The sequence below is a fragment of the Oryctolagus cuniculus genome, chromosome 1 (assembly GCF_051225735.1).
Source record: "Oryctolagus cuniculus isolate XC-2025 breed Fujian yellow rabbit chromosome 1, ASM5122573v1, whole genome shotgun sequence".
NCBI classification, from domain to species: domain Eukaryota; kingdom Metazoa; phylum Chordata; class Mammalia; order Lagomorpha; family Leporidae; genus Oryctolagus; species Oryctolagus cuniculus.
Window position 1 is genome coordinate 86,710,472 of NC_142867.1, and position 23,432 is coordinate 86,733,903.

Consider the following 23,432-nt stretch of genomic DNA (forward strand, 5'->3'; position numbering starts at 1 on the left):
TATATTCACCTAATTTTCAAACATTTCAATTAAGTATTACTTCCCCAGACAGTGGCTTAGAAATCAAGGCTCAGAGAGATTAGATTACTTCTAAGATCACAAAGCTAGTAGGAAGTGAAAAAGAGAGACATTTGAAAATAGTCCCTAACCATATGCTTAATTCCCGTTTCCCCATTCTAATTACTATTGGTCAACAAAAGGTGATAAAAATAATTTGTCTCTGCTCAAGCTGACTTACCTCAAACGGTAGAGTTAGAAACATACCAGGGGATTCCAATTCAATCCCATCAAGGTGGCATGTACCAATGCCATCTCACTAGTTCCAGTGACCAATTTCTGTTCACAATTGATCATAATGATAGGACTAAGAACCAAAGGGATCACATAAACAAGAATAGTGTCTGCAAATACTAGCTGATAGAATAAAAAAGGGAGAGAATGATCCAACATGTGAAGTGGGATACACAGCAGGCTCATAGAATGGCAGATGTCCTAAGCAGCACTCTGGCCTCAGAATCAGCCCTTAAGGCATGCAGATCTGGCTGAAAAGCCCATGAGAGTATTTCAGGCATGGAAAGCCAAGACACTCTGGGGGAAAAAAAAAAAAACCTAAATGAAAGATCTCTGCAAGTGAGATCCCAGTGGAAAGAACAGGTCATCAAAGAAGGAGGTACCTTTCTCTGAAGGGAGGAGAGAACTTCCACTTTGACCATGGCCTTGTCTAAAAATTATCAGAGTCAGTGAACTCAGGGGGCTTCCATAGCCTTGGCAGCTCATGACAAGAGCCTAGGGTGATTACTGATGCCATAAACAAGAGTGTCAATTTGTTAAGTCAACAACAGGAGTCACTGTGCACTTACTCCTCATGTAGGATCTTTGTCCTTAGTGTGCTGTACATTGAGATTATAATATTTTGATATGATATTTATTTTATATTTATTATTATAAGAATTTTAATAATTTAGATATTTTAGAATATTTAATATTTTATATTTATTATGTTCATTATTATAAAAATAAAATCTTTTTATTAAAAAAGGTAACAATTACTACATCTTACTCAATTTACACTACCACAATACATAGTTAGCGATTATAAGAAATATCAAAAGAAAGATGTGGGTTAGGAAAAAATTAGGGAAAATAGTGATTCTTACAATTCCGATATCTTCTGAAAGCATGCCTCAATAATCAAGCAGAAACTAACCTAGGCAAGAATGCTACACCAGTGTAAACAAATGAATCACACAAACAATTGATGAGGCTCGGTTTTGCCAATTTTATTGAACCAATAAAATTCCTACTAAGAACAATGAAATAAATTTCTGCAAGTATAAATGTGATACAGTTTAACAAAACCCATTGTTCTGTACCTATAAATAGATTTTCAAAATGTCATAAAAAGTGCAGTTATGAATTGTTGTTAACATGTTAATACACACAGTTCCTTTATTTCAAATGTGTTTGTCTTGACTCACTAACAGTTCCTTCTGCATCTGTTCAAATAATATTACCCAACCCTCCAAAAAAAAAAAGAGGCATTAAAGCACTAGAATATTACACATAAACTGATCCAGTCAGGTCAGCTTTAGTCAGAATTGTAAAATCAGCAACATAAGAAAAATAAAACCTAGTTATACATACAAAAAGCTTTCATGGGTTCTGTAAGCTCCTTAACTGCTGACTCATGTGGAGGGCATCAAGAATTGAAGAGGCTTATATGGTTAACTACTTCAGACTATAGCTACAGCAGGGTCTGGTTTGCCAGAACAAGTTTAAAGTGGCTGTTTATTAAGTTTCCTATTTTCAGAATTGAAACTATAAATATAAGCCCATATTTTGACACTGAAACTTGTGTGAATCCTAAATTGCATCAATGATCTATTTGATAAAAGCTTATTCTAATTTAAAATCTTATAGAGTAAGAGACTGATATATATAGCAGTCTTAAAGATCACGTCATCTGCCTTACATTAGTCCAAAGTCACGTGCTTCGTAAAAACAGTTACAGTAACAAAGCACAGGACTACAAAGGCAAAACATCACAGCTTCTGATTACATTGAATAAAAAGTACCAAAGAACGCAAAAGATAATTCTGTATTAATACTGATGAATTAAAGAACTATAATAGACATTTCACAGCATGCTACATATATCGCTCACAACTTAAGGGTAAAATGATGTCTAAAAGTGAAATTCAAGAAGTTGGCAATCTGATTTCATGTGCAATTCAGCTACAAAGTCTTAATATATACATTCATCATGTAGCTGCCTGCAAAATCAGGATTAAAAAACAAACAAACAAGTTTTCAAGTTCAAATCCTATTTCATAAGTTAAAGGATACATCCAGTTCTTCCATGACCAGGAAAGTTATTTTCAGGTTCAAAGGAGCTAATGTGAGTAGCAAGGACATGTTCCAAGTTGACCTGACAGGGTTCTTCTCACCTTGATCAGACTGTGCATGCACATGTGCCTAGTCTATTAGCATTGAGAAGTTTGCCAAATTGGCTTGTGGTTTGCTTTCCATGTTTATGTTATTTCAGGTTGAATAGAGTTAAGTGTGGTGAGAAAGAGGAAGGGGAAAATCTTAATTTCTCTTTAGAAAAGATGTGAATGCAAAGGAAATATTTGCACTAGAGTTTAGAATCACTTTCCTTGGCAAACAGGGTGTCATTTAACTTTTAACTTTTAATTTAGAGAACCCGAGGAAATCAGAAAGGAAAAAAAAATTTCACTACATTACAAAGGAAATTTCTTGGCCACCCAACTGATATTTTTCTTTTACTTTTTAATCCTTCTTTATCAGACTTGGGAGAGCTACTCAAAATTTTGCAAAAACTGGTTAATATAAGAAAGAAGTATAATTAACTTTACTCTGTACCATAATGTCTGTACGTCACTGATCAGGATTCATGAACACTATTTTAACATTAAAGACCAGAGATTCTCTTTCCCTCTTAGATATTCTTTCTGTAGAAATTATACATTCATTTTTTAAAAGAGGTTAATTTGAGGGGTGCAAGAAAATAGACTGTTTTAGCAAAAATTTACATACCAAAAATTATACTTATCATATTTAGATATACTAATGTTTGATGTTGTCCTAAGAACTGTAACATGGGACATTTGTTCTAAAGGCTATTTTATGGTGTATACTGCATTATTTCATAGATTCCCACAGCATTCAAAAGAATCAGGTATTCATTCTCTTTTTCTCTCTACATTATTTTCTTTTTCAATTCTGTACTTCTACTGGGTACAGTCATAATTAGGTTAAAGCTATAATGAACACTTCATGACACACAATTTAATAAAAAGCCATCCCTTCAGTGTCCATTAAGTCTCCTTTCTTAACTAGGCCACCGATTTACTCCTGGGCCCTTAAAGGCATTTGTTGGACACTGCTGTCATGTTGGGTTGTTCAAGAACGAAATGGAAAACATCCGAATACTACCATATATCATAATAATCTCTACTTTTTTAAACAAGGTGGTTCAGATGCAAGTCAGATAACCGCCTACAGATACAGATGGCCCGTGTTAGAAACCTGACATTCTTTTACATCTTGACCACCACCATGTGCACACGGGTGGGAGAGGAGCGGCTGTGCCTTTGCCCTCTGCACCCTCCTGCTTCCTTAGTGATACTTTCTGGACACACCTGAAGTGCAGCTAGGGGAACAAAGACTACAAAGTCAATGCATTCCCTTCTTTTCATCCCATAGAACATTTCCCCTCATGTGAATAGGACAGCAATGAGGGTTAGAGGCTTGGTCTAACACAGGTAAGTCTGGTCAAACCCTTATATTCTCAATTTTGTGATATTTTATCTCTATTATAAATTAAATGGGCTTTTGTGATCTAGTCTGACCATCTGAATGTCCTATTAGAAATGTGTTTCAAGGCCCAAGCAATACCAACAAAACAAATGTCTGAAACACCACTTGGTTTGTATGCCAGATAGTTCCTGTTCCACTGCAAGGATACAGGTCAACCTGGATCACAAGAGAATTTTAACTCTACATTCAAATAACTTGGACTAACACCAGTATTCGTTAACCTAATATAGATTCAAGTTAAGATGGCAATTCAATCACTTTAAAATCCTGCAAACTGCTAAATTCTGCATGGTAGAAATAGTTCAATTTCTGTATCATGTATAAATATAAAGATTCCTACTTTGATAGAAGGCAAAAGTCTTTTATGATTTATTTAAAATATGGAAGTAGTATTACTGAACAACGGAGAGTGAATCCATGAAAAGGTTGGATACTCTGAATTTATAGGCTCTTTGGGGATGAGGTAGAGGAGAGCAAGACATTTTGGCAGCTGGGAAAGGGGAGAACAACATGGGCTGCACAAGATTACACTTGATGCTATGTCACATCTAGTAAGGTGTCTAGGGCAAAGGTTAGTCACAATGTGTACAGCTACATTGGTTAAGGGATGGAGAGGGAGATGGGACAGAACCATATTCTTAATGGATGGAGCAAAAGTAACTCAGAAAATGCTGGTGACTTTCAGCAGGTGGCTGGTGATATTTGATTTGGATTGTGAAAGGTGTTCAGACCCAGACGGGCTGAAGGAAGGGGAGGAGAGTGCATATGTAGAGGTTGAGGCACTTCGAGGAAGAGAAAGCAGGCCGGAAAGGGTGGGCTGGTTGCAGGTAGGAGCTCCCTTGCGGGAAATGTTTCCTTCATGTTAGAAGGTACCATGCTGAGGACAGCCAGACTCTGCTGGATGTCCCATGTGTTCTGTAAAAGCTTTTCCTTCCTCACAGGGCTCTGCCTTGACATAAACCTCTCTACCTCTATGATCCATTTTACCCCAGCTCCTTTTGTTCTAGGTCTCACCTGAGCAGACATTGCTAACTAAGCCGAATTCGCAGTGAAATAGATTCCACACGCAGGTGGGCATTTAAGTCTGTTGACTGAGATAAACATATTCATATTACAGTACTGCTCTGAGGAAAGACTTCCTAATTTGATGCTCAGTCTCCAGAGGGATGTAATAGGGAAACACAGTTTATGACCACGGCCACCAAGGATAGATTCTGGCTTAACACAAATTATGTAACTTAAACTTGATCTGAACAGAAGAGCCACAAGTCTTTCAGTTTGCTATTAAATGGTATTCACAAAATTTCATATACTATTTATATACTCTGTGCAAGACCAACTCTTTGTTTAAAAGGAAAAAAAAATGTCCTATGAGATAAAGAGAAGTGAATAAGGTCTTGCTTTCCAGAAAAACAATTCAGAATGTCTTAAAAAACAACATTAAAACAAACGGAAAAGCTTATTTTACTATCACAGCGCAAATCATTTTTATAACTTGCACTGAAATTTGTTGCTTTCCCTGATAAATTGTCCATATAGTTTAAAATAATCTTACCTTCATGTGTGCATGTACTTTTCACTAAATACAGTGAACTATTTTAAGTACAGATCTGTAATTATTCATTGAAAATTTTAATTTGCTGCAGCATAAAAATTCAAGATTTTAGATCAAAAGAACTTCATAAGCTAGAAAGGAAGAAGTTGCTTTGGAATAAAATTAATTCGCTTTCAGAGGCATTTAAGATCTTCATGAGACATAATAATACAACTAAAATAGGGGCTCTGGTTCAAATTTTATATGATTTTGATATAAAATTTAACATTGAGTCTTCTGTCTCCAAAAATAGCCCTGTGTTGCTCTGACACTATTAAAAACCATAGTTAAAGGCCAAGGCCATACCCTAGATTCCATGTTAGCCGTCTTTTTAAAAAGTACCCCAATGGGACAAATCTTCCTGAAGCTAAGACAATGAACTGAGTTCAAAAAGGTAAAGATAATAACCAGTCCAGTCTCAAAAGCCTCATCTCCCCTAGTTATCACGAGTTCACCCAAGGAAGTCTACTCTGAAGAGTCCAATGAGGCACCAGCCTGGCCACTCCCACTGTCAAGTGGGCTAAAGGACAGATTTACTTTCAGATGGAAGGGTATTTCCATATTTCTTAAGGTGATTTGAGAAATTAAGAATTATCACTGAAGCTGGAAAACTTGAAATTCTAAAGTAAACAGACATTATTCAAGCATATCCACTAGTGGATTGTTAGACTAATTTCAACATAATAAGCAAGGAATTAAAGAATTCACATTCACATGTGCTTTTTTTTCATGCACACTTGCACATTTAAGTTTGGCACAATGTGAGCCCAAGGTGTAAATTACCATATTGTATAATCATATCAGTATACCAATTGAGCCAGATAATTCTTTTTTTAAAAATATCACATTTTAATATAAAAAGCTATAATATAAATTACTACATAGTAAATTCAATACTCTGAAAAAATACCACCCTGGAAAACCGCATCAGAATTTCAAGTCTGCATCAGATAAGGACTTAACAGCAAACTTGTGAAACGGCATTCACACCCGGATGCTGGGCATGCTGCATCTCGGAGGTGCTCTGGCACCTTCAAAAATCAGTCCCTCTAGGCTGGTTCACTGAGGTTCACAGAGATTGTTTTGTGTTTGATACTAGTTCCAAGTCAACTTATTTTCCTGATGATTGATGAGACATTTAATGCTGAGCTAAAAAGAAAATTTGGTAGAAAACAGATCTATTAAAGGCACTAATATTTCCATAACCCAAACTCCAACTACTTACATTTCTGGGGAAAAGAAAAATCAAAAACTAAGTGGCCATTTTAGTTTCTTAAACCTTGTTTCTCCTTTTGGTCTCAAGCTCATGTGGTGTTCTATGAGAATTTCTCCTCCTTTTCAATATGTATAAAAATCACTTTTCCTCCTGTAATACAGTTCACCTGCACAAAAATATAAGGCTATTAACTGAAAGGATTCTAGTTTTAAAAATGCAAGAACAAAAGACATCCTCAACTTGAAAGTTCTAAAGTTAGGGAATTCCCACACATACCTATGTTGCCATCTGTGTTTTGTCATTTTCCTAAATATTTTCTTTGTATTTAATACATATCTATATAAGGTGATATTTAATAAAATCAACACATGGCATATGCAATAAACAAAACGGAAGAGATCTGGCATGAGTTCTTCAAATAATCTTTTGAAATAAACCACCCTGTCTTCAAAAACATTAGTAATTTTTCCCTCACATGGAAGATTTCAAACAAGATCCTGGAATCCAAAAAATGCAAAACCACCTTATGTCAATAAGTTTACAGTCATCTTTGTTTCCTTATATGGAACAAAATATAAAGGAAAGAAATCTAATGTATTGTACCAGAAAAAGGTGATAAATGTAAAGGGGAAATGATCTAACAAAACACTAGTCCAAGATTCTTTATGAGAGAAAAAAGAAAGTCCTATATAACAGGATGGTAAGTCTAAAATGAAATATTTGTGGGAACTATAACAGAAAATTTTAACTATATTATTTACTATGAAATAATTGATTTTTTCAAAAAATTAACATACATCTGTAAAATTCAAGTCACCCTTAATTAACCAAAAAGTGTAGAAGCAGTGCAGTTGTGTCCTACTGGATAGTTGTAAGCATCTCTTTAGGCACTTCACTGGTTCATTAACGTAATACAAATTAAAGCTATAAACACATAATGTTGTGCTTTCTGAAGACAGTCTAATCAAGCAACATAAACCAATGCAAAAATGTGACTTTTTGGCTGCCTGTTCCTCCCCTACAACTTGATATCATTTTTTTAACCAGTTGTCCAAAGAGATTTTTCTTGGGGAAGGAAATGCTTTGGCATTATGAAAATAACATTGTTCAACCCCAGTAAGATAAAACTGAAAAAAAGCCTTGTGCAATAAAGAAATTTGAACAAAATTTCTTTATGGCTCTCTGTTTAAAAGGACACTTCTGCAGTGACACGACAGGGGCAAAGTTTAGTTGATTATTTTTTTGAACATATTGCACTCTTTTTGTTGTTGTTCCATCACATTAATGCATAGAAACACAATTTTTAACTTTGAATAATAAAACCGCTTAACCTATTATATGAAGAAAAGTCATGGGAAATCATTTCTAAAAGCCTAACAGGAAAAAAAAATAGGCATATTAACCTTCCTTTGCTTACTGCAATATAGAAAGAACTTTGAGAAAAGAAAAATGTGCAAAGAAAATTTTTGGTCAGTTTTGTATGGGAACAGGTTTATATGCGCCAACTAGATGAAGTGTAAGCAGCACTATGAGCACTGATTATTTAAGATGACTGAGGATAACTGTCAGTGATAGAAAGGATTGTACATAATTCCATTTTTAATATTTACATCTGATATGGAAACTGAAACTTCGGTTTTAGGAAAGAAAGAAAATAGGTGAAATTTGGCATTTCAGTAGCATGCTATAGAATCATCATGATTAATTTCACATTAAATTATGGACAATGGCTGTATCACATTCCATGTTATCGCCAATAGCAGTAAAAAAAAAAAAACTGAACAAATGAAAAAAACCAAACCAAACAAAACAAACAACAGTGCCTGACAAATAATCTTCTGGGGACACAAACATGTGTCCAGTGAGCAGCTTGGTTCAACGGCGCATGCTTTCTTCCACCAGATTTAGGACACAACGTGAAAATTTTAGAATGGCCAGAGAAGACCATTCCTTGCTGAATTCCAATATGTGAAAAACAATTGCTTGAACAGATTGTAAGCGCTTTTCCTTATTTTTTTTTTAAAGGGAAAGGAAAAAAAAATACACAAACACAAACCCAAAAGCGCTGAAGTTAAGCATTAACAAACCAGGTTCGTGATTTATGATCAGTATCCAAAAATCCAACTATAAACAATGCAAAGTAGTGCTCCTCAGTATTATTTTTGCAATTGTTAGTAATGTTAAGCATCAAGAAAAATAAAACACATCATTGCACATTACAGCCGCAAAAAAAGAAAAAAACAAAACGACTAAACCTTTGACACTAGAGAACTGAATAATTTTTGATGCTATATCACAAACAGCTTCTGATGTACATCTTATGTGAAAGGTCTTTGCACGCATATGACATTTCCCTGGCTGATACTTCAGGTTAAATGCCGAGTTATGGCACGAAGAGCATAAAGAAGTTCAGCTTGCATCCGGGCTTCCATTAAGAGTAGATTTACATGGACCTAGAAATGCAAATGTTTATCAGTTTAGTAACCATTATAAAAACTTCAGATTTTAATTTTTTTTTAATTCAGACATTTACAAAGGTTTTTTATGTGTATATAGACAACATACAAATACACATGCCTGGGCATGTTTATGTACGTATGTGATGTAACATTCGCACTTGCATTTGCAAAAAATGACTCTGCAAGCAATAAAAATGACTCATAATGTCTAAAACATTCCCATAATTTTGTTACACTATATGTTATGTAAAGTCAATCAACCTTTTGGACTATAAAATAAAACTAATTTATGAATTACAATTATCCTACAAATTACACTTTCTTCAAGTTGTCAATTTTTACATAGCTAGAAATTAGCCCTATATTTTTTTCTTTTCCTTTCTTCCTTCTTTCCTCCATCCCTCCTTCCCTCTCTCTTTCTCTCTTTCTTTGAAAGGCAGAAAGAGAGAAAGAGGGAGACAGAGAGAGAGAGCTCCCATTATCCACTGGTTCACTCCACAAATGCCTAGAATAGCTGGGGCTGGTCCAGGCTGAAATCAGAAGCCAGGAAATCAATCCAGTCTCCTAAGTTCAGGGCAGGGACTCAATTACCTGAGCCATCATCAATTTAACCTAGGGTGTACGTATGCAAGAAGCTAGAAATGGTAGTGGAGCTGGGTCTTGAACCCAGGCACCCTGATAATAGGATGTGGGCATTATAAGTGGCATAACTTCCTAGTCTACTTGGAAAATTCTAAATGAAAACCTGGTGCTCAAAGCAGTTCTTACTTAGTGTCTGATACTCACTAGGTAGGTAGAGCTCAATCAGACTCGTTTAGTCAAAACTGTGAAAGGGTACTTCTTTTAGGGATACTTCTCAGCTGACAGGTTACAATGAATACACACAAGTTTTCAAAAATTTACTATAAAGAAATGTGTTAGGATACATTTAGATTATTTCCAAATCTTTCTACAGGCTGAATGTACTATTGGATATATTCTGATAAGTAAAGAAAACTTTCAGATACAATCTGGAAAAGTAGCTAAATCTAGTGCAAACATATAAATACAACATAAAGATCCATCAAGAAGAGATGCTGTAGACAAAAGGAGTGTGATTGGCTCTAGGCCTCAAAAAAAAGAATCTGTTAGGAAGTAGGGTCATAACATTCTCTGCCAAGGTCACACAGTTAATTAGTGAATTTTAGGACCCTGAAAGGATTTTCTTATTCTCAACTTTGGAAACTGTGCTATAAAGATGATTTCTTGGACTTCATGGTTAAAAGATCTAGAACTTAAGCTCTGTACTTATACTATTAGGTTGATAAAGATTCTTAACTTTTATTAGGTTTTTGACTTAAACAATGATTCCTAAATATTTCATCCAGAGAAATATTCTTACATAACAATATATTTGTCTCAAGAATCCAGTATTATATTGTCAAAGTACTACATTACTAAACTGGAACAGGAAACTATTGTTCTAAAGGATTAAATTTAGTGGGTAGCATTAAATAATCTCTGGATATGTCTCTGGATCAAGATACAACTGTGCCTATAATAATATCTCAGAAGGTATACTTTTTGTAATAGTTAAAATAGTAGACAATTTTCACATGTATTTTGAAGATATCAATATTCAGATGTAATCTTTTAAAGGCTAAAGCTAAAATTTACTTTCTATACTATGTTGGACAAAGCTTATAATCAAAATTTAGTTAACAGTCAATAACAATATAGTCAATAACTAATAACTGGTAGCTAATAAACTTGAAATTAAAAATCATTTTAAAAAGATAGCTAGCTACATGGTGCCACTTCCATTTCAGGGGTCCTAATTTAATAATGCTTTCATGCATCATTTTTCATAATCATTATTTATTACACTGGACATTGGCAGACATCTTAGTAATGAGACACTGACCTTTTCTGAGTGCTTGAATTGCCGCCAGTAACTATCATACATGCGCTTTGTGGTTCTCTCAGGATAGCAGGTCACTGTCTTAATGTAAACCTTCAGGCTTCGTTCAAGTAATTGGTTAACTTCTCCATAATCATAGTCATCATACCTATGAGAAATGTGACAACAGCTTTTCAATGACAAATATTGAAAGCTTTAATTTCTGAAGTTGTGCTAAGAAACATTGATTGTCTAGTAATTGAATATCAAAAATTCATTAATTCATCCATCTAATAGCTGAGTACCTATTATGTGTCACATACCCTTCAAGGCACTGTGGACACACTAGTGAACAAAATAGACAAAAATCCCTGGGCTTATCAAGCTTAAATTCTACTGGGGAAAAAATAAAGAGGTAGACATAAAGTGTGTCAGCTGGCGACAACTGCTATGCAGAGGGAACGGGACTGTGGTCTTGGAGATGAGGAGTCGTGATTTTAAACAAGGTGGGCAGGAAGGTTTCTCTAAGAGCAAACACCAGAAGGTGAAGAAGGCGCAAGTGTCAAGGCCCTAAGGCGGGAGCCAGGCGTTTCAGGGAAGAAGAGTAATTATGTGTCAAATGTGTCTGAATGGTGAAATAATAAAATAAACCTCAGCACTGCAAGTAAACATATGGTGACCACTGGTACCCTCATTATGAGCAGCTCTGCTGTCATGGTAGGGGCAATAGACTATATATATATATATATATATATTTTTTTTTTTTTTTTTGACAGGCAGAGTGGACAGTGAGAGAGAGACAGAGAGAAAGGTCTTCCTTTGCCGTTGGTTCACCCTCCAATGGCCACCACGGCCGGCGCACTGCGCCGATCCAAAGGCAGGAGCCAGGTACTTATCCTGGTCTCCCATGGGGTGCAGGGCCCAAGCACTTGGGCCATCCTCTACTGCACTCCCTGGCCACAGCAGAGAGCTGGCCTGGAAGAGGGGCAACTGGGACAGAATCCAGTGCCCCGACCGGGACTAGAACTCGGTGTGCCGGCGCTGCAAGGCGGAGGATTAGCCTATTAAGCCGCAGCACCGACGCAATAGACTATATTGTAAGAGGTTCAAGAGAGAATGGAAGAAGAGAAAATGGTAGTAGTGGATACACAAAACCTTTTCAAAGAGATTTGTTTGGCATGGGAGCAGAAAAATGAGGTAGTAGAGGGAAAAGGAGGATGAAGATAAAGTTTTCTCTAAATGTGGCAGAAATAACAGCATATTTCCATACCGACAGGCAAGACTCAATACAGAAAATAAAGCTGATTCGGGAGGAGAAAAGAGGAAGCACTGCTAGAACAGAGACCTTCAGAAGATGAGAGAAGATGGGTCGTGCAGAAGTCCACAGGAGCACAGATAGTCCATCCATAGTAACAGAAGATACAGCAGAGTAAAAGGCACAGTTGCAGCCAGGTGGACAAACATGGTATCGGGAGCTTGTGGAATTTCTCTCCCAGCTAATTTTTTTTTTTTTTTGACAGGCAGAGTTAGAGAGACAGAGAGAAAGGTCTTCCTTTTCCGTTGGTTCACCCTCCAAATGGCCGCTACGGCCGGCACACCGCGCTGATCCAAAGCCAGGAGCCAGGTGCTTCCTCCTGGTCTCCCATGCGGGTGCAGGGCCCAAGCACTTGGGCCATCCTCCACTGCACTCCCTGGCCACAGCAGAGAGCCGGACTGGAAGAGGAGCAACCAGGACAGAATCCGGTGCCCTGACCAGGACTAGAACCCGGTGTGCTGGCGCCGCAGGTGGAGGATTAGTCTAGTGAGCCACGGTGCTGGCCTCTCCCAGTTAATATTTAACCCAAATGTAATGCTTAGTTTTGAAAAAAAGTATCTCAATCATTTTATATAAAGGTTTTTATTTATAAAGTGTATGTGTGTGTTTTCAAATATGATAGCTCTCATAACTTATTTTCTACAGTGGTCAATGGGAGTTATTATAGTATATAATAATTATGCTACAATAGCAGTGTCTTTTACATAGAATGTCACTTTTTTAGTTGATTTGTTGGGAAATTTTGGGTTTCTTTTATGTTAAATAGAAAATCTTTTGCTTAACAAGCTGAATTCTAATTCCATTCTATAAAGACTTTCTGATACTATATTAGAAAGGAAATATTGTATAATCAAGCTGAATATATTCATAACTAGATATTTTCTCTTTCTGCAAATCTGTCTCCATAAAAGTTTTTAAAACCCTTGTCAAAAGGCACATTATACAAAAATAGCTCTTTTGATTAGACCATTCAATTTCATTCACTCATTTACTCACTTTCAATGTTAATTTTCTAAATTCAAAGCCATTAATTTATATTGATTGATATGCTCCCTTTCAGTTTTCTTAAATTACCTTATGTAAGTTTTATAAGGAAAGAACCTAATCTTGTTTATACCCTAATTATCGTCCTTCAAAGATACATTTTTAAAAACTAAGCAAACCATAATTTATTACAGTGATATTAAAGGGCCACAACACATGTTGTTTTTAGCTTAGTCTTCCAGGAGGGATTGTCAGTCTGGTCTGCTTCTCTCCCATGCCCAGAGATTACCGAGGCTGTTTTCCCTCCTTAGTAAATTCTTACTAGTGTATTGATGTGTGCCTCAAGATGACATACAACACAAAGAACATGCTTCTCTGTAAAAGGGAATTAATTTTTTAAAATCAGAAGTCTACATGTAATAACTTCTCCCCAGAAGCATATATTCCTAAACAGCATATGTAAGTAAGACCCATGTCAGAATTTTCACTTAGAAACATACGACACTGTCTCCACAGAGAACATACCTGATTCCAAACATACAGTGAACATAATTAAACAAAGCTCTGCGCAGCATGGTTGTGTCAACACCTTCATGGGTGGCCATAGTGTTATAGGTGAGATTGTAGACCATTCGAAACTTTTCATCAAGAAGATGTCCAATGTCAGAATAAAGTCTATTCACCAGAGAGAACCCATGATTTTCCCAAGTATAATCCTAAAAGAACAAAATGTATCCAATTATAAAATGGGCATTCTCCACTTAGACTTTTTTTCACTAATTGTAACTACTAAAGCAAGTAAGTAAAAATATATCTAATACAGATTCTTTAAGGTTCTATGAAGAACCCAGAAGTCAGTTTGGGGATTGGAATGCCAGGATGCTTCATCATAGGGTCCAGGGTTTGGCATGTTGGTGATAAACTCTGATCAGGTACCATGCACATTACACCCTTATTTGGAAGGACCCCAAAAGATCTTGGGAACTTCCTATGTGCCCAAACCTACTCAGTGACATAGACAGTTAGCAGATTATATGAAATAAGTACCAGGGGTCTGCTTAATTCAAACTTGAAGCCTCTTTAGGTGTCACTTTACGATTGTGGCTATGGAGGGCCCAGGTAGCTTGTAAGCTTATAACTACTTATATATATACTATAAAATGTCTTTTTTAGTACAAATGTGGCCATATAACTTTCTATTCTCTTCCAAAAAAGATATGAATATCATAAAACTACCATTAAAATACTATTCATTTCTTTAAAAGTCAGTTGATTTACATTTCAGCATTTACCAGTTTCTCTGAATTAAAGACATTTCATACCTGAGCTCGGAATGTTGGCAGATGCTCTTCTCCTCGTCTGGCAAAATCTTCATACCCAAAACCCGGGTCTTCAATATATCGAGAGACATCAGATGTTACAATCATGTCATCCTCAAAATCTAAGGACAGTAATTAACAGTCCATTGAGGATACTGTACACAGTTAAGACACTGAAACTGAACTTCATTTCCTTCTACCTTTTAGCTTTCCCATGAATTTCTGAACTGATAAATTTTGACCATATGATTTAAATTCATATAGAATATCTACTGTTAAAGTTTTAAGTATAATTTTATTACTAAGTACTGAAAATCTTAACATTTAAATGTAGTTATCCAGGAAAAAAATTGCCTAAATTGAAATATCTCAATAGTGGTAGCAAAGGATAAAAAAAATAATTTTACACATTTGGAAACAGAAGATTACATAGGTCTATGTTTATAACATTTAAATATGGTTTTACTCTGTGGGATGTGGCAAAAGAGATGAAAGTAAAAGACTACTTTGTGTTTGATTTTAACCCAGACTTTGTTATAGCTAGATGGTTTTTCATCTAGATGCATTCATAGTAAAAATTAGTTCAATAGCTCATTTTTAGCTTACAAAGAGGCACATAGGGAGAAGAATTAGACAGAAAGAAAGCTTCACAGGGAAGAAAACAGACTTTCAAATGCCACTATCACTCTCTCTTAATTTATCCAGGTGCTAAACAGGAGGATTCAGTTTGTGAATATTCACTGAGCTTTACACCTGAGGTAAGTACACACATGAAAACAGAAAGATACAGAATGCATGAAATGAACAGTGGGACAATGAGGCTGTGATTAGAGTATTACGTCAGTGGCATGAAGGGAAGTAAGAAGTAATACTAATCTCTGAAGACAGTTGACTTCAGCATGCTTTATTGTATTAAAAACTCACGATCAATTTTTTTTTTGAGAGAGAGAGAGATTCACCCTCTGCTGGTTTACTACCCAAATGCCTACAACAGCTGGGGCTGGGGCAAGCCAAAGCAAGGAATTCAGGTTTCCACATGAGTGGCAGGGATTCAAGTATTCCCAAAGTGCCCATTAGCAGGAAGCTGAAACTGGAAGCAGAGCCACAGCTTGAACCCAGGCTCCTGTTATGGGATGTAGGCATCCCAAGTGAAGTATTTTACTCACTGTACCAAACACCCACCCTTTTGCTACTGAAGCATTTTAAGTGCCCAATGAATATTAGTTTGGGTTAAAGATAATTCTCTTTACATTCATCTTTTTAAGATTAGTCTCTATTCATAACTACTTTTTTCTGATTTCTACCATCAAAAGGGAATTAACAAGCTTTATTTACTGCCTTCCACTCTAGAAAATGAATGTATTTTTCAAAATGGAAGAAAAATTAGCTCCTTTCACATAAGAAACAAAATTCTCATAATGAATATTTTAAAATTAACAACAAATTTAATAAACATTAAATAAGGCTAAAAAAACAATATAGTGGTGTAATAAAAAGCTACAATTCCTAACTGAGCAAAAACAAATACAGTAATATTAATTCTTCTGAAAGACTAGTAATACCTCACCATCTTTAATCCTGGCTAGTTTATGAAAAGCCTAACCATATTTATTCTTTTTTCAGAAATGTTTACCTCTCTTTAGGTCACTGCTATGGACTAACTGGCATGCTTGATAATAGCAAGAAGTGCCAAGATTACCCAACTATAGATACCTCTTGTTAAAATTCTTACCTAATTTCCTTGTTATATATAAAAAGACTAGCACTTGCAAAGTTCTTGCCACATATCATGCATTATGCTATACTCATAATATCCATTTTTCCTTTGTTTCATTAACACCAAAGAAAATAAACACTTAAGAAATAAATAAATGGTAAGTTACTAATATCATTGGCAGTACTGTGTCAGAAATAAATACAATAGGGGTTACCATAAGATGATGTGGAAAACTTAATTGATCTGAAGCCTGTAAGTGCTCAATCCTATAACTACCCTGTTTTCTCCTTGTTTACACTAATGAGGTAAACAGAAATAATTTGAAAATGGCATTTTTCAATGTATTATCTCAACATGTATGAAGTAGGTTATGCTTTTTTGAATTAAGTCCATCATATGTGAATTAAATAGAAATGAAGCAAAAAATATAACACATAATACAGGAACCACTGAAACTGCTACAAAAAATAGGAGCTTTGTGGGTTGCAAAGTAAAATCAAACTGAGAACAGTGAGTGATATCTAAACTCTGACAGTCTCTCTCTAGGAGTGATTTTTTCCCTGACATTGTATAACCAGGTGGTTTCATTTGCCAAATATTGATACTGGAATTGACTATTAAACAGTTGGTTCCTTTGCCTTTGATACTAGTTTCTGTTTTGCTCAGATACCTTTTCAAATCATCATATAACTTTAAAACATTTAAAAATGAACAATAAATGAATAACTAAGTAAACATAATTTATCCTAGGAAAAATCTATTCATTAACCTGATTAAATTAAGAGTCAACCAAGACCTGCCTTCCAGACAATTCTATACACAGAAAGAAAAGTACAAAAGTCCTTCAATTCACTTATATTCATTTCATACATTTACTTTAAGAAGTTAAAATGGATACTATGATCAACAAATCTTTAATTTTAATTGTATTTAAATGAATACTTCAAAGTCTGGATTCAAAGGAAACAGCATTTGTAGAATATCTGTACTCTTCTGTGCTAAGAAACAGCTACTAACATAACACAGAAAATCTCTGTTGCAGTAATGGAATATATTTCTAACTTAAATAATAAACAAATAAAACCCTAAAACAATAAATGCTAGTTAACCCTGTTACCAATCTATAGAATACTACACCTATACCATTTATTTTCTTCAAAAAGCTTGAAAAACTATTTTTAGAGTTCTTACATAGTATCTGCAATACTTTATCATACTGGCCAAGTAAAGAAACTTTTTTGTAAAAAAAATCAATTTCCATTTCTATCTTACAAGATTGTCTATAGAAATGACTCAATTAGTCTTCCTACAGTTTTTTTTTTTTTCTGTACTATCTTTGTACAGCCAGTAAATTTAGTACTGGATACAGTTAACAGTAAACACAAATATATAATGAAATGATTTATTTCCTTGACTGTCTTACACATGAAATAGCGCCTGCTATTAAAATTAGAATACAATTTTTGGGCAGAGTCCAGAACTTTCTAGTCAAAATTCACCTTCTAAGGCTACTAGTCCTTGCTTAAGGGTTCAAGAAGATAGATAGAAGGATCCAAAATATATTTTCAATATTTTGAGAAACCTAAAAGAAATAAAACATATCTTTCAAGTTAGGGATCTTAAAGAAAGTCTTAAAAATTACCAGCTGAAAGCCAACAGATACCACTAACTTTAATAAAAATGCCTATGTTTTTAAATATTGAATTACCTAGAAAGTTAACCATAGGCTCATTACTTTTGTTTGCTCCTAGTTGTTTTCCCTGGAATTTGATAACCCATTTTTAGGATTTTATTGCCCTGCTACATGGTGAAAGCTTCCAAAATTTTACCTTGAGCTTAGCAACCCTCCCCTGATCTCCCATCTGCTACACCCTTGCTTCTTTCCCCAAGTGTGGTTTGCAGGCCACTTGCAGATTGACAGACACCTGGTCTCTCAGGCTCTACACCAGCTTGAGTGACAGCATCTGCATCCTAACAAGAGCCCCCAAGTGACTCCCATGCACACTGAAGTTTGAGAAGCTCTGTGTTGGACATCAACAGACTACATGTTTTATATACATCTCCACTCAAAATGTCCACAATACGGTAGGTTCCATGTTTCATACAGTTAGAAAGGTCGTTCTGATAAGGCCTCCATTGACCTAGGCAGCTTCTTCACATTATCTGCCTCATGATTTCTGTCCTAACAACACAGAAGTGCTTGTTCTCACACAACCTGTTTCCTTACCACTGTGAACTGCTCAGGCCTGGGTGCTGTTTACTGTGTCCTTCTATGTGCCCCAGCCATCACCTGGCTTCTTCCCACTCAACTTGGGAATACTGAGCTTTGAGCCAAAGGCTACAGGACTTCTTCCTCTAGGCCCCTCTGTCTTCTGTGCTGTTCCCTCACCAAGACTGGGTGCATCTTTCTTTCACATTCTGCTGTAAATAATAATTTACACTAGCATGAGAGTGTCCTGAGCACAGGAATCATGTCTTATTTAGCGTAAAAACCTCAGTGCCTATCAAAGTCCCGAAACTATACAAGGTACTCAATAAATGTGTGTAGAGTGAACATTAAACCAGTAACTGAAGCACCCAGTCTCTTTATTTGGAACTTCCTGCCAGTTTGTCATTATGGTAGCCTTCAGTGAATTAAATGGGTTCCCCAGTTGGGTAGATAATAATCTTTCACACAAAAAGATCACCAAGGGAAATGATTAAGAAAGGTGCTTGTTGTTCCTGATAAAACTTCTGAGAATTATTAATCAGTGCTATATGTTTAACATTAACAAATTATAGCCTGAACCATTCTCAGAATTTAAGACTGACTAGCCTTGAGATAGCAATTACAAAGCCCTCTTTTAAACCAAAGGAACTCTGTTTTGAAAGGAAATGTTATGTAGACTCATGACTTTTGAAGGGCTTAAGCTTCGTATTGAATCTATGCTATTTTAATATACGTTACTATGTTGTGTTCAAGATCGTTATACTTGATAAGTTCCCTTCCTTTTTCAAAGTCTCTTTGAGGATTAGAAAAGCTGTTTTAAGACTAGAGCAAAGAATCTGAGCTTTTAATACAGAATGAATTCTTTCAAATTCAATCTAAGAAAATGACCTAAGTAATATGTTTTTGTAAAATTCCAAAGAAATGCAAATGTAAGTACAATGTAATTTTAGAACTAATCTCGAAAAGCAGCAGTTTGAGAATAATCCTCCCACACATATCTCATCTACAAAAAAGGCAAAGATTTCTTTTTCAAATTATGTCTATTGAAATAGGATTTCACTTATCATTTCAAAAATTATAAAAGTAGGATGAATTACATATGTCTAGATCTAACTTGATAAGCAATTAGTCTATTTAAATAAAATTGTATCCAGGATAGAGTATGGAGCTCAATGCTGAAAGTTTCTTTTTACTGGATCTGACATAGTTATGCAGTGCATAATGATATTTTGGGCAATGATGGATCACATATAAGATAGTGGTCCTATAAGAATAATGCAGCTGAAAGATTCCTATCATCTAATATAATGTCACATATTATATTATGCATTACTCATGTGTTGCCCTGTGCACTCAGAAACAGTACAGCACATGCAACTATAAAGATTATATAGTACATAATAATAAATGACTGATTTATGTATTTACCATATTTTTATCATTGTTTTAGAGTGTACCCCTATTTATGAAAGAAGTTTATGCCCCATTATGAAGGCAATAGCCTCATATACACATCATTCTCAAAAAGGACGCCGGGTAGGTATTCGGCCTACAGGTTAAGTCACCTGCATCTCATATTGGAGTGCCTGGGTTCTATTCTCAGCTCCAGCTTCCAGTTCCAGCTTTCTGCTAGTGCAGACTCTGGGAGGCAGTGGTGATGTCTGCAGTGGAAGATCTGGACGGGTTATGGCCTCCCAGCTTTGATTGGCCTATTCAGCCATTGCAGGAGTTTACGGGAATAAATCAGTGGACTGGAACTCTGTATCCATTTGTCTTGTCTCTCTTTTCCTCTCAAATAAATACATGTTTTTCTTTAACAAGGAGCTAGGTGAAGATTAAAAAAGCAGTGCATGGATTTCAAAAATGTTTGACCAAAATAAAGTTATATTTTAATTCCATTTTCCAATAACTGATGCACCTTTGGCTCTCACATTTACTGAGTCTCTTGATTGTGTCAACAGGTCACACTGAGTGACTGACCTGTACCATCTGTGTGTAACTGTACTCTATGATGCTTGAACAGTGAAAACTGCCTAAGGACACATTTCTCATAACACATCCGCATCATTAAGGGATACATAACTACACACTCCAAGATGAACCAGCCAAAGACGGAAAGCAGTGATGCCAGGACAGAGGAGCAGGAGGTAAAAGGAAGATGATTGTAGGACTGCTTTTACATATCCACATAAAAGATTGTTCAGGCAGGGTTCTAACAACAATTAAATAGTTAAAGATAGTGGGGGAAATGCACCTGAATGAGGAAATGAATGAAAATTATCTCCAGAGACCACAAAAAGGCTTTCTTTCTTCTCCTTCTCAAAACGGGTGGTCATTTCTTCCTGGGATGCCTCTTCGTCTTCCCTTTCTTCCTGAAGCCTTTTCATCCTTTCCATTAAGGCCTCTAGTTCACTTAGAGAATCCACAATCTGGAACCAGATAAGATAATGGTGCGTTATATTAATACACAAATTGTTCCAGTAAAAGTCTCCTTCTCCTGGTTGTCAGCTTATTAGGTACAGTGGCACTGGCACAGTTTTTAAGATTGGAGGAAGAGATGTTGGTCAAAGGATTACATATCTATATCTATCTAACATCTATCTATGTATATAATAATACAATTAAATAGGAAGAAGGCATATTGCAAAAATATGTTCAGAACTAGAAAATATATAAAGACAGAGACTAGGTAAGTGCTGGGAGCCAGGGATGGTAAGGAGAGGGGTGGGCGGAGGGAGAGAGCAAATGGCCATCAACAGTTATGGATTTTCTTTCTTAAGTGATGATAAGGTTTTAAGATTGTGGTGATGGTTGCATAATTCTGTGATCATACAAAGAACTACTGCATTGTATACTTTAACTAAACAAACTACAAGATACATGAATTATATCATAATAAGAGTTCTTTTTTAAGTTCCTATGTGGGCTTTTTACTAACTCCAAGGAGAATTATCCGATAGATTCAAACATTTTCTGAAGTATGATGTTTTTGTCTCAGTTATAAGTACAAAATGCTTATAAGGGTATATCCAGATTTTATATACACACATACATGTAAAATTTTTGTAGCATTTGACGTATATTAAGTTCATTATAGTTTATTGAAAAATAAACTACTGTTCCCATGAGATATATTTTTCCCTGGCTATTCCAGCACTTTATAAAAACAAATACACTGTCCCTGAGATCTACTAGGCAAAGGGTCTAACATGAAAAAAATACATCATTATTATGATTTATAATAATACCTATTTGCCTTAAAAGCCTCTTTAAGACAAATCAAAACTTAAGGTATCAGTTATATTTTTATAGTAACAAAATTATGTAAAAATATTTCAATTATATAATATCTTTTCAAATAATTTCTCCTAGGCATTTTTAGCATTAAGACATTTAAAGCAAAAATTGTAATTAAAAAAAAAGTGAAGAAAACTAACCCCAAAATTGCTGCCTGTAAGGGATGCATTTTCAATATTGTTGTCATTAGCAAGATCACAAACACAGAAATTGTTGACTGATATTAGCCTGAATCCATTGGAGATTTCTGGATCTCTTTCTGGATTGATGCCACTGCCAAAAACAAAGCTTGCCAAAGCATGATAATGTGCTAGTAGGACCACAGCATGTACCAGTTCAGGCAGAGACCAGTTATTTTCTCCAGTTTTGACAAGTTTCTGAAATGAGAAAGCAAATCAGGGTAAATATAAAAATCATAGAATGCTACAAATTATTTTAAAAGGATGGAGAATCTACCAAATTTCATATATACATTTATCATAATATGACATAAAAGTTTCACTGAAAAATGTTTCATGCATTGAAGATAAGGCTGTGGTTAATCAATGTTGCATTAAAACTATCAAACCTAACAATATAATTACACTGCAGTTTCTTCTGAATCTCTTATTATACAATGGATCTTCTGCTTTCAAAGCACTTTCAGATAGTACATTATTTTAATAAGACACTTCAGAAAAGCAAAGAATATTGAAGCTTTGGAGGTTTTTTGGAAACTTTGTCTCATAAATGCATATAAAAATCAGCTTTACGTTATCCTTTAGATTTTTTAAAAGATTTATTTATTTATCTGAAAGGAAGAGTTATAGAGAAAGAAGACACACACACACACACACACACACACACACACAGAGAGAGAAAGATCTTCCACTCTTCTACTTCCTCATTCTTGTACTGTTAGATTGTCAAATTGCTTCTAATTTTGTTTTAGTTTTTGCTTATTTGCCACTATAAACAGAATTTTCAGGATATAGCTTTGTTTATAATTTTAGAAAATTTCCTGACAGGATTCTTATGACTTTTAGAACTGATTGAATTTTCAAAGCCTTTGCCAATTTTTGAAATATTATCATTAAAACTGAAAGGATAGCCAACACTCTTCATCTCCAATTTCTCATCTCATATTCATTTCTACTTTTAAAATTAATAATATTTGGTTTCTTTTTCCACACAAACTCATGAAGCTACATTCACTAAGGTTATATATCTTAAAAATGGCAGAACTGGATTACTTCCTTTTAGTCCAAATCCTTGAACTTATTTGGTCTCTGTAGAAATTATGCTGTGTGGGGCTGGCGCTGTGGTGTATGGGGTGAGGCTGCCGCCTGCAGTGTCGGCATCCCATATGGGCGCCAGTTCGAGTCCCAACTGCTTCACTTCCGATCCGGCTCTCTGCTGTGGCCTGGGAAAACAGTAGAAGACGGTCCAAGTCCTTGGGCCCCTGCACCCATGAGGAAGACCCAGAAGAAGCTCCGGGTTCCTAGCTTCGGATTGGCGCACTCTGGCCATTGTGGCCAATTGGGGAGTGGGCCAGCGGATGGAAAACCTCTCTCTCTCTCTCTACCTCTCCTTCTCTCTCTGTGTAACTCTTTCAAATAATTAA

The 23,432-nt window shown here is 35.5% G+C and overlaps 1 protein-coding gene across 3 annotated transcripts in view; it reads right to left on the reverse strand.

Moving 5' to 3' along the window:
* Nucleotides 1–1,259: 1,259 nt before the first annotated feature.
* Nucleotides 1,260–23,432, reverse strand: part of SESN3 (sestrin 3) — a 90,441-nt gene continuing 68,268 nt past the window's right edge. For all 3 annotated transcript variants that reach the window (XM_002708621.6, XM_008262422.5, XM_051850003.3), the window contains 6 exons: nt 21,970–22,206; nt 20,787–20,961; nt 14,610–14,728; nt 13,813–14,003; nt 11,013–11,157; nt 1,260–9,103 (listed from right to left, as the gene is read on the reverse strand). In XM_002708621.6, the coding sequence (XP_002708667.1) occupies nt 9,017–9,103; nt 11,013–11,157; nt 13,813–14,003; nt 14,610–14,728; nt 20,787–20,961; nt 21,970–22,206 (954 nt within the window). In that variant the 3' untranslated portion in view covers nt 1,260–9,016. The remainder of the gene's footprint in view (nt 9,104–11,012; nt 11,158–13,812; nt 14,004–14,609; nt 14,729–20,786; nt 20,962–21,969; nt 22,207–23,432) is intronic.